The sequence below is a fragment of the Muscardinus avellanarius genome (genome assembly GCF_963383645.1).
Source record: "Muscardinus avellanarius genome assembly, chromosome: 8".
Lineage (NCBI taxonomy): Eukaryota > Metazoa > Chordata > Mammalia > Rodentia > Gliridae > Muscardinus > Muscardinus avellanarius.
Genome location: NC_137794.1, coordinates 106,554,767 through 106,566,908, shown reverse-complemented (window position 1 = coordinate 106,566,908; position 12,142 = coordinate 106,554,767). Strand labels below are relative to the sequence as shown.

Genomic DNA, 12,142 nt, shown 5'->3' with positions numbered 1-12,142 from the left:
CGCTTGTAATCCCAGCGCTTGGGAGGCTGAGACAGGAGGATCGCACAGGTTCACAGCCAGCCTCAGCTATTTCTCGGCAACTTAGTGAGACCCTGTTTCCAAATAAAGCATAAAATAGGTCTGGGAGTATAGCCTGGAAGTAGAAAGCCTCTGGGTTGCGCCTCCAGCACCACACACACACACACACACACACACACACACACACACAGTGGATCACCTCTTTGAACCCAGAAAGACACTAGCACCCTTAGGACACCAGGGTGCCCAATGCAGGCAGGGCACCAGAGGGTTTAATAATAACTCCTCTCTCCAGGAAAATGGTATCTGATTTAAATGGATACATGGGAGATGATTTTTAAAATTTTGCTCAAATAAGTACTTGCATATATCTACACACACACACACACACACACACACACACACACACACATACACCTTTAAATACAGTTAACCAATAGGCGATTCCAAACATTACTTTGTGGACTCTAAGCTGAGAAAGCAGAACTTAAACAGAATTCCCAGAGGGGAGAGGTCAGATAGCCACATGGAAAAGTTTACATTGGGGAAAACATCTTATCGCCTGTCGAGCCCCGGCTGCAAGCAAACGAGGCATGTGTGTTTGATAACACTCACAAAACACCCTTTATCTGTGCATCTTGGAGGCTTGTACAAACAAGCCCCAAGAGAACAGGACACAGACCTTGCAACGGTCAGAAGAACTCCAGTCCACCCCTGACCCTGCCACAAGGCGGCTGCCGGAAGTACTGATCGACCGCCCGGAGGACACAGGAAGCTGGCCATCAGCTCTGCTAGCTTTTATGCTAGGCCAGTCTGGATTTCCCCCACCCCACGAAGCCTCCAGAAACCTGGCCCTGCATGAATGTTGTCAGAAGCAGGAAAACTGGGAAGGCCGTGCCTTTCCACATACTCATGGCTCTGCTGGTAGTGGAGATGTGAATCAGCCTGTCGGCCACGGGTCCCATCTAAACCCCTGGAGAATCAGCATAAGGTGCAGGTCCCTTCTAAAACCCTACTGCTCACTCCCACCCAGTTCTTATTTTCCCCAGGCTAAATATTCCTCCATCCTTAGGCTGCAATGCACAGGGCGCGGTTCTAGACCCTCTTCCTGTTACCCACGCCCCTGATGCTCGAGGTGGGACTCGGTCACAAGAAGCCCCATCACCAGCCCTCACGGTCCAGATGTGCAAAGCAAGCAGCAAAGGACTTCCCCAAGTGTCAATTTTTAAAAACAAATTTCACCTTTAATAAATAAATGACACTCTGTGGAGTCAAATGCATCCATTCTGATTCCCTCAAAATTCCAGATACTCGCCCCACTGGGGGGACAGGTTCACTCGCCTCTCCAGGTAAGGATGCTTCAGATAGAGCATTTTCAAGAATCATTCTCTTAGTTTCGAACATGTCTTTCTCAATATAGTGTTCACAATGAGGGAGATGACCAACTCCAGACAGGGCAAAGAAAAACCACGGTATCTCCTTTGTCAGAGATTTGACACCCCTAATGATAGAGCGGAGGGTCCAATCCACTTTCCTAAATACATGTATAGCCAGGCATGGTGTAATCCCAGTACCTGGGAGGCTGCAACAGGAGGATCACAGGTTCAAGGCCAGCCTCAGCAACATGGCGGGACTCTCAGCAACTTAAAAAGACCCTATTTCCAAACAAAAATAAAAGATACACTGGGGGTGTGTCTCAGAGATACAATTCCCCAGGGTCTAATGTCAGTACCACAATAAATAAATTAAATGCACTATGGATTGAATTTTGAAAGGATAGGAAATTATGCTTTATGGTTTAAAAGTCAAGGAGAAGAGAGGGAAGGGGAGGGGGCAGGGCTGCAAAGTACGTGTGCCTCTGTCAGTGGAAGGTTTCCTCCTTCAGACCTCCCTCCCCACTCGCCTCTCTCCCCGCCTCTCCCCTGGGGTTCGTCTGTGTCCTGTTTGTGCCCCAATTCCTCCCTAGCTTCCACAGATGAGAGGAAACGTCCGGCCCGCCACTTTCTATGACCAACTGATCTCAATATTCTCTAATGACGTATTTTGTTCTTTATGGCTGAATAGACATCCATCATTTTGTCTTTAAGTAGCAGCTTTTCTCTAGCAAGTGGTGTGTGTGTGTGTGTGTGTGTGTGTGAGAGAGAGAGAGAGAGAGAGAGAGAGAGAGAGAGAGAGAGAGAGAGAGATAGAGATAGATAGATAGATAGATAGATATCAACTCCAGTCTCAATATCGGGCATGGGGACAGGAGGCTCGTCACGCATGCGCGGATGCCTGTCTCTACCGCTTCGAACTTCATCGTGATGATTACAATGCGCCAATAAAAATAGGAATAAAAAGAGAAAATGACCTACAATGGCTCTACACGTGCACATCCACCAGCGGGATTGTGATTCATCAAGAAACGATGCGTGCCCTCCAAGGCTGGGGAAAGGTGTGCAAACGTCTGAACAGGAGGGACAGGATGCTGGGCAGGGCCAACGCGGAGGCGCCGGCATCACGTGCTCTGTCTGCTCGCCCGCTCCCTGTTTCTGCCTCCCGCCATGGTAGGGAAGCGGCTCGCTTGATAATGATTCTTGACTTTAGAAATGTCACATGCAGTTCGTCTGACAGAGGTGCAGGAGGGCTGTGCAGGAACACCAGAGGCAAGGAGGACGCTCCCCCTGTTCGCATCTGTACAAAGGAGCAGAAAGTGTGTGCAGGACTTCTCGCTCCCCCACAAGACAGGCGTCTCCAAGTCTATACAGTCTCCAGCAGCAAAGCAATTGTGAGTTTTAAGTGGTGACGTAGATCCCGAACGGAGCCGCAACCCTGGCGGAGCCGTGACAGGCTCCACAGCTGCAGAAAACATGCCAGGCCTAAAATTTCGGTTTCCCAGGACTGGTCAGTCTCGAAACCTGGGGCTGGGGTGGAAAATTCCTAACTACCCCAGGTGCCATAAACCAATCAAGAGTCACTAAGCACCCCTCTGTTACTCAAGATAACCACTGTGGTAAATTCCTTTAGGATAAGATAATTCCTTCGAAAACCACAAACCCTGTAAACAAACTGCATAAAACCGACTTTTGGACACGGGCTTGGGGTCCTGGTCAAGACTCCACTGCCTTGGGTGAGACTCAGACCCCAGCTCGAGCTAGTTCCCCAATAAACCCCTTCCTGTTTTTGCACTGTTGTGTGTGGTGGTGGTCTCTGTCACCCTGGGGTCCCGGACTTTGAGTATAACCGTGATGCTTGTGAGAAACTTTTGGCATCTCAACAAAATTAGTCTCTATTTCTATTTCTTTCACATTAAAACAGAAGCGAGGGAGGGAGGGAGGGGAGGGAGGGAGGCAGGCAGGCAGGCAGGCAGGCATCACTGGGAATATATCTCAGTGGTAAAGCACATGTTCAGCAGGTGCAAAGACCTGAGTTCAATCTCGAGAACCAAAAAGAAAGGAAGAAAAAGCTGTTGGTGATAGCAATTAGACTTCCTTTTAGGTCATAAAAGCAGGATAATACAATCCTACAGCCCAGGGAATATTCAGACTAGGTAAGACGCCACTTTGGAGTTCTGAACACAGACACAATGGAAAATTCTAGACCCACATTCCAAATAACTAATCTATATTTGGTAGTTTATTTCATTTCCCTCCATCCCAGAAGAAGAAAAAGTCTCAGAGTGGTAGAACATTACATATAAAATGAGAGCCAGTTATTTTAAATGAAGTCATTATTTATTAGATGGAATGATATCTACCACAGGAAGGAGAGCGCCGTGCACAGGCTGAGCCGAGTGTCTGCAGTGGAGCCCACGTGGTGCAGAGCCAGCTGCCTCCAGCCCTGGCTGGCCTCGCCGGCACCTCCTGAGAAGGCACAAGGGAGGCCAAGATGACCAGCCTCCCACCGCGCTCCAGAGCGCTTACCTTTCAGAGTTACCCAGTACTGTCTCCACCTCCTCCGGGCCACCAGCTCCAGCTTCCTCTCCTTCTGCAAAGTGACAAGGGGTTTGAAGAAGAGCCACCCGGCTTTCCGGACCACTCCTTGCTCTTTCTCAAACAGCACATCCAGCTGCTCCAGCGAGCTAAGGGACTCGCTGCTGGACTCCGCAGTTTCTGTGGACGTGTCCGCGTGCTCGGGGTTGGTCCTGCCCATTTCCAACTCTCGCATGAAATTCTCATAAATGTTCTGTTGGAGGGGATCGCTGCCGATGGCGTGAGCAGACTCGCTTCTCTGAGACAGGATCTGAGCCGAGCCCCCCGCCCACAACAGCGCAGATGCCTGGGGGGGCGGCTGCACGTCCACGTTCAGTCCGTCAGAGTGGCTGTCAAAGTAGTCACTGCCTTCCTTGCACCTCGGCTCCTGTGCAACGTAAGAGACCACCCATCAGAGGTTAAACTGTCCAAAGCGTGTTTCCCCCAAAGTGTAATCGAGTGGCAGCTAATGATAGCGCCGCAAAGCAAAATTCTTGTAATAAAAACACGTGGTGGCACACACCTATAATCCCAGTACTTGGGAGGCTGAGACAGATGGATCATAGGTTCAAGGCCAGCCCCCGCCACTTAGTGGGGCTCTCAGCAAGTCATCAAGGCACGGTTTCATAAAAATAAAACATAAAATGGGGCTAGGGTTCTAGCTCAGAGTAAAAAATGCCTCCTGGCTCAATATCGCTTATAAAAAAGAAAACTTTAATCATCACATCTCTAAACTATAAAGAACTTTAGAATTAGCATTGCCTGAGGTTGGGAATGCAACTCAGTGATAGAATGAGTACTTGCCTAGATATAGTATCACCTAAACCCATTTGGATCAAGGGTAGGGATACTTAAAGAGGTGAATAAAATACCACTGACTTCCATAAATCTAACCTAGGCTGAGCATCAAGAAATTCAGCTAGTATGTTTAAAATACACTAGTGGCAGCTAGATGTGGTGGTGCATGCTTGTAAGCCCAGTACTTGGGAGGCCGAGAGAGGAGGATCAAAAGCTTGAGGCCAGCCTTAGCAATTTAGGCTTTCTGCAACCTAGCAAGAGGGTATAGCTCAGAGGTAGGATGCTCCTGGGCTCAATCTCTAGGACCATAAGTAAAGTACACCAGTGGAGGTTTCTAAATTTTCTTTTCTTTTCTTTGCTAACTACAAATCAATGTCTTCCAGGAAAGAATTTGTATTCTTACAATTCTATTATCAGCTAGATCATTTGAAAACTAAGTCAGCTGGGCGTGGTGGCACACGCTTATAATCCTAGCATTTGGGAGGCTGAGACTGGAGGATCGCTGTTTGAAAGCAGCCTCAGCTGCTTAGTGAGGCCCATTGCAACTCAATGAGACCCTGTTTCAAAATAAATAATAAAAAAATGGGGGTGGGGGTGTAGCTCACAGGTAGAATGCCCCTGGGTTACATCCCCAGTACAAAAAAAAAAAAAAAGTTAGAAATTCACTAGTTCTGGGATAGGATAGAGGAACTAGAGACTTGGTATTGTTATACAAACCCTACAAACCCCTCTTCCCCTCGCTAGGTTAAACACAGTCCTCAGTTTCTGGCCAATTTCTCAGGTCTAGACTTCTAGACTCAAGATTCTCTACTATCACGTATTCCTAGTCCATACAGTAGAAACCATACCCAAGGGTTTCTTATCCACAAAGCGCACTCTAGTAACTACAGCTTATTTTTTTCATAATTTGTATTTTTAAATTTGGAATTTTTTCATGAAAACACATTCATTCATTCATATCTACTTATTCAAGGACCTATTTTATTCTAGGCACCGAAGACACCTAAGACATGGTTTTTAACTTGAATCCTTATTCTTGAGGCTGGGAGTATGGCTTGGCACTGGAGTGCTTGGCTTATTACCCATTAGGCCCTCAATTTGATCCCCAGTCCAAAAGATGTTTGATTGATTGATTGATTGATTTTTAATCAAACACAAGGAGCTCTAAATAAAATTCAGTCATATAGTGACTGCCAGCTCCTATTAGGACTAGACGCATTCAATATCAAGCTGGCTATGTATAAAACTGAAAACATAAAGAACTTTGTTCTAATGTCTAGATAGCATTTAAGAAAAAATAACTGTCAAATAAGTTATTTATTTGTAAATACTTTTTTGAGCAGAAAATGAGCTCAACTTCTGACTTGAAAGTCTTCCAGCTGTCTATCTTAGGTTACAGCAGCTGCAGAGAAAGGCTAGGCGCGCTTTCAGGTCTGTTAGCTGCTAGCCGACTTCCAGTAATATTTCCTGATGCATTACGATAAAAATGAGGAAGAACCGGGTCAAGGGCCATGGATTAAAGATCTGATTCTGAATACTGTACTGTGTGGGGAGTTTGCTTTGCGGAATCCCATCCCGATATCAAGCAGCGTTTACTCGCTGTCATTTGTAGGGAAATCATCATCGTGCATCTGAAAAATCTTCCCCAAAGCCTGGGAGCTATGAACAACTGAGCCCCAAACACAGCCATTACTAATGAAGATATTATGTTTCATTGCGCTCACACTGTATCCCTAGTCACATTTATTTATACACTGATGTGTCTGCAGAACAAAGCAAATACACCAGCTGCTGTGAGTCACTTAGGAAACTTGCAAAATACTCAGATTTTTTTTTTGTCACTTTGTTGATTTTCAAAAGCTCCTAGGAAATGAGGGAATGCTTCCTCTTTAGCTAGTATTAACATTATTTCAACTATACACATGACTCTGACTCATGGCCCAAGAACACTGGGATTACTCTGTTTCTCTGCAAGAACCATAATGGGGCCTCAGGAAACCAGCAAACTGCCACATAAAAGCATACAAGAGCCAAAGTCATGTGTGACTTGTGAACACTCCTGTCACTGATTCTCAGACATAGAGATGGGGATCATAGGTTCAAAGATGGCCTCAGCAAGTAGTGAGACCCTGTTTCAAAAACAAAAAATAAAAGCCAGGAATGGTGGCACATGCTTGTAATTCCCGCACTTGGGAGGCTGAGACAGGAGGATCACGCAGGTTCGAAGCCAGCCTAAGCTACTTAGTGAGGCTTTCAGCAACTTAGTGAGACCCTGTTTCCAAATAAAATATAAAATGGGCCTGGGAGTATAGTGCTGGAGGTAGAAAAGCCCCTGGGTTCACCCCCAGTACTACAAAAAATAAAAATAAAAATAAAAAAATAAAATAAAATAAAATAAAATAAAATAGGCTAGAGGTGTAGAATGCCCCTAATTATTTCAATCCCTAGTTACACACACACACACACACACACACACACACACACACTTTAGTGTTATTAAATGTTCAAGTCACTAGCAAGCAAGAATTTTTTTTGATAATGGGGAAATATTACAAATTAATGTTTATAAATAATTCTTAAACATGGCCCAAATTTTCCCAATCTATAATTTTTAAAGTTTTCCATTTAAACTGCCACAAAATTTCAAGCTAAAAAAGCACCTTAAAAAAAATAAAATGTCAGCCAAGCGTGGTGACACATGCTTGTAATCCCACCATTTGAGAGGCTGAGACAGGAGGATCACGGTTCGCAAACAGCCTCAGCTACTTACTGAGGCCCTTTGTAACTCACTGAGACCCTGTTTCAAAAATAAAGAATAAAAAAAAAATAGGGTTGGGTGTGTATCTTACAGGTAGAATGCCCCTGAGTTCCATCCAAATACTGTAATAATAATAATGATGATGATGATGATGAAAATAATAATAATAATAATGAAAATAATAATAATAAAATAAAAATGTCAGCAGGGTATGGTGGCATGCACTTATAATCCCAATACTTGGGAGGCTGAGGCAGGAGGATCTTGGTTCACAGACAGCCTCAGCTATGTAGTGAGGCCTATTCAAAATAAAGAATAAGCCAGGCATGGTGGCACACGCTTGTAATCCCCGCACCTGGGAGGCTGAGACAGGAGGATTACGCAGGTTTGAACCCAGCCTCAGCTGGCTTAAGAGACTCTGTTTCCAAATAAAATATAAAAATAGGTCTGAGAGTGTAGCCCGGAGGTAGAAGGCCCCTGGGTTCCATCCTCAATACCACAAAAAAAAAAAAAGAATAAAAAGTAGAGCTGGGGGTATAGCTCAGAGGTAGAATGCCCCTGGGTTCCATCCCTAGTACTGCAAAAAGTAAATAAATAAAATGTCAACTGAGCGTGGTGGTGCTCACCTATAATCCCAAGTACTTGGGGAGGCTGAGTCAGGGAAGGATTGCAGGTCCAAAGACAATCTCAGCAACCTAATGAGACCCTGTTTCAAAATTTAAAAAGGGGGGGGGGCTACAGGTATACCTTGGACATAGAGCGCCTCTGATTTCAACCTCTAGTACAAAAATAAACAAATACATAAATACATAAATACATAAATAAATAAATAAATAAATTCAATGTCTTTAAATAGATTCAGACAGAATCTCTGATCACTGTGTTATGGTGTGAAACTGGAGTGTTATACACACACACAAACACACAAAAACAGCATGTGACTTCCATTTCTGGCCAATCAGATAATCATAAAGAACAGCCAATACACTGAGGACCAAGGCCCGTCGGCCAAGAGAGAGAGGGATGCCAGAGACGCGCACCAGGCCTGGCGACGCACACCTGTCATCCCAGTACTTGGGAGGCTGAAATAGGAGCATCGCCATTTTACCACAAAATAATTTTAAAAAATAAAACAAAACAGAGCTGGTGTGGATCTGAAGTAAAATCCCCCTGGGTCAATCCCCAGAACAAAACAAAACAAGCAAGCAAACAAAAAGATGCCATTCCACAAAAACACAAACACTATCGTCTCACACACAGGTGAACCCAGACCGCCAAGCTCATGGAAGCAGAGACTTGGGAGGAGGCTGCTGGGATCAGCAGGTGCTAGTGGGAGATGCTGGTCAATGTCTTGGTCACCAGGGGAGAAATGGCCGTCATTCCAAGCCTAGCTCAAAAAAATTAGGGCCTATGTATAAGAACTAGTTATCAACATACTCTGCAAGGTTTCCTCACCTGGAGCTTCCTCTTCTTCCTCGAGAGGCTGCCGGTCCAGTCGCTGATCCGCCGCATGCGGGCTTTGAGGGTGTCCTTCTTGGCTGTGTCCTCGGCGAAGCCTTTGGACTTGCGGCAGGGGAGGGTGAAGGAACTGTACTGGGCAGGGTCCCTGCCCACCCTGGAGGGCACGTCGATGTCTGAGGCAAAGGAGACGCGGTTGCTAAGGCAGACGTGCGAGCCCATGTACTCATCGGAGAGGCAGATGCCCGAGGGGGCGCGGCTCCCCAGGCTGGCATCTTTGCACAGTTCCCGGAGCGAGGAGAGGGAAGAGCTTTGGTTGAAAGGCTTTTTGGTGTCTCCAGAGGGCAAGCTGGCAGGGAGGCTGGGATCCGGCGTGCTAGGGACCAGGAAGGGGCCCTCCGCCTCGCTGAGCTCCCCAGCATTGCCCCAAGGGGAGTCGTACCAGGACGACTCGGAACTCAGGGAGCTGCCTTTGCTGGAGCGCAGGCGGGAGTCGGAGGGCGAGGGGCGCCGGCTGCCCGGGGAGTCGGCGCTGGAGGCCCTCCTGGCCTCCGACACAAGGGAGGCCTCCGAGGCCAGCGTGGGCGAGTACCTGAGCAGCTGCACCGGTGCGCTGGGCTCCCCCGTGGGCCCTTTGCCGTGGGTGTCACCATTGTGGAACTCCACCCTCAAGCACCCATCCAGCTTGCCCAGCGTCCTGATGAGCACCCTAGGACTCCTGCGGTCCTCGCCGGGCGGGGTGCAGGCCACGCTCTCGTTTCTCCCGTAGCAGTTGAGGAGGTGTACCTTGCAGTCTCTGGAGGTGGCGGGGTGATCCGCCGGCTCCTGGCCGACACGGTGGAAGCCGTTCTCGGGTGGGAGCGCGGCGCTGCTGTCCCGGAGGTCGCGTGCCGGGGCGCCGGCCCGGTGCTTGGCGTAGGCGATGCCTTTGGAGCCCTTGCACGCGGGCCCACCCAGTCTGGAAGCGTAAGGCTGATGGCTCTTGAAGTGAGAGAGGCAGCTTCGGGCCAGGGACCTGGACTTGTAGCCCGCCCCTGCGGCTCCCTGGCTCCAACCGTGGAGAGACTTCTCGTCTTTTGCATGAATGCTGCGGATTTTGAGGGAGCAAGGCTTTTGCTTAGCACCAGTAATAGTATTGCTGTGAGTTCTCGGTCCTTGAAGGGTGTACTGACTCTCGGAGTTCCCCATGTTAACCTAAATGAAAAGCGACTGCATCAGCAAGAATCATAATTATAGCTCGTTGTGACAGAACTCTCTGCAAAATAATGCCTTCGACGCTGCACAAGAAACAACGGCTTCTTTATGTGCCTGGCACGACTCACGGGAGCAGAGACAAGAGTTACCTTCACTAGCCTCACGGATAATGTGCACGTTCGTGTGCTAGTTCCTTTGAACACACTGTTGGGAGAGTGATGTTAACTCAAAAATTGAACCGGCATAGAAATCGGCTGAAGGAGAGGCCTCCTTCGCACCTGACATTGGCAGGTGTTTGGTTTTTGTTTGGGTGGTGGGGATGGAATCCAGGGGCGTTCCACCTCTGAACTATACTCCAGTACTATTAAAAAATTATTGTTGTTGTTGTTGTTGTTATTTTGAAACACGGTCTCTTTAGGTTGCCGAGGATCTTGCTAGAATGCTGAGGCGGATGTACTCAAACCCGCCAGCCTCCTGTCTCGGCCTCCAAAGCACCAGGATTATAGGTGTGCACTACCATGCCTGACTGTTGGCAGGTTTTGAAGACAAAAATGAAGGGGAAGAGCCAGGCACGGTGGTGCGTGCCTACAATCCCAGTACTTGGGAGGCTGAGACAAGATGACTGAAGGTTCAAAGGCAGCCTCAGCAATGTAGCGAGACTCTCGGCATCCCAGTGAGACCCTGTTTCAAAACAACAAAAAAAATAGAAAAATAGAAAAATGACTGGGTGTATAGCTTAAAGGTGAAATGCACCTGAGCTCTCAATCCTCAGTAAAACACACACACACATACACACAGAGAAAATGAAGGGAAACCGCCTTTACTCCATCATACCAGACACATGGCATGTAAGTTACTGGAAAAGCTAACAACCCCCCATAACATTGGGGAGCTGGCTCCAGGCCCCCCATGGATCAGAAAATCTGAGGTTGCTTAAGGTTTTCCTATAAAATGGCACTCTGTGCATCAACTGTATGCATCCTCAAGCACACTTCAAACCATTTCTAGATTACTTCTAATAATGCGATGTAGATGCCACATAAATAGTTGTTCTACGCTATTGTTTAGAAAATAATGAAAGGGAGAAAACATCTGCACATGTCTGATAGAGACCCAGTCTTATTTTTATTACTGAGGACGGAGTCCAGAGGCCCTCTTCAATGAGCTACATCTTTCTTAAATCTTTTTTTGTGACAAGGTCTCACTAAGTTAAGATGCGTAAGCCTCGAACCTGTAATCCTTCTGTCTCAGCATCCTAAAGTAGCTGGGGTTACAGGTATGTGTCACCATGCTTGGTTAGGCAAAAAAAAAAAAAAAATTATGTTCATTATGTCATTGATTAAATTTGTAGATACAAAAGCCACAGTGAGATGCCAGCTCTATGAGGTCACTGCTCAGAAACTACCACGTTTGTGATAACGTGACCCCAGGTACCAGGCTCTGCCAGAGTTTTACATATCACACAGCTAGGAAAACTATAGGAACGAAAAGTTCTAAGTTCTCTAAAATGAGGGCAAGATTTTTGTTTTTAAGGGTGGTTTTAAGAAGTCTCATGTAGGACAGAGAAACATTTTAATAAAACTAATCCCCACAGCTTGTCTAAAGACTTCTGGTGTCCTTTGGAAATGACGAGAGAATTCTGGGGGTAGAGCCCTCTGGGAGAGCACTTGCTTGGCAGGGGCGAGGCCTGGGTTCAATCCCCAGCACTACAAAAGAAAGAACAGAAAATAGTAGTAGACAAAGTTCTTATGCTTACTTAAAAGAATGTGGACATTAGGAAAAAAAATTCTACTTCTTAAATTCCCTATGAGACCCCAGTTAGCTCATAGACTCTGCTGGCGAAGTCAAATGCAGGATAAAATTTGTTCTTAACAAACCTGTTTTAGTTAAATATAAAATGACCCACCAGGCGTGGTGGCGCACACTTATAATCCTAGCATTCAGGAGGCTGAGACAGGAGGATCAC

At 46.8% G+C, this 12,142-nt stretch overlaps 1 protein-coding gene across 4 annotated transcripts in view; it reads right to left on the bottom strand.

Annotated features, from left to right (window-relative positions):
* TIAM2 (TIAM Rac1 associated GEF 2) overlaps positions 1-10,170 on the bottom strand; it is a gene marked incomplete at both ends in the record, with an annotated part of 113,066 nt that extends 102,896 nt beyond the window's left edge. For all 4 annotated transcript variants that reach the window (XM_080699965.1, XM_080699966.1, XM_080699968.1 and 1 more), the window contains 2 exons: positions 3,921-4,356; positions 8,980-10,170. In XM_080699965.1, the coding sequence (XP_080556091.1) occupies positions 3,921-4,356; positions 8,980-10,170 (1,627 nt within the window). The remainder of the gene's footprint in view (positions 1-3,920; positions 4,357-8,979) is intronic.
* Positions 10,171-12,142: the final 1,972 nt, after the last annotated feature.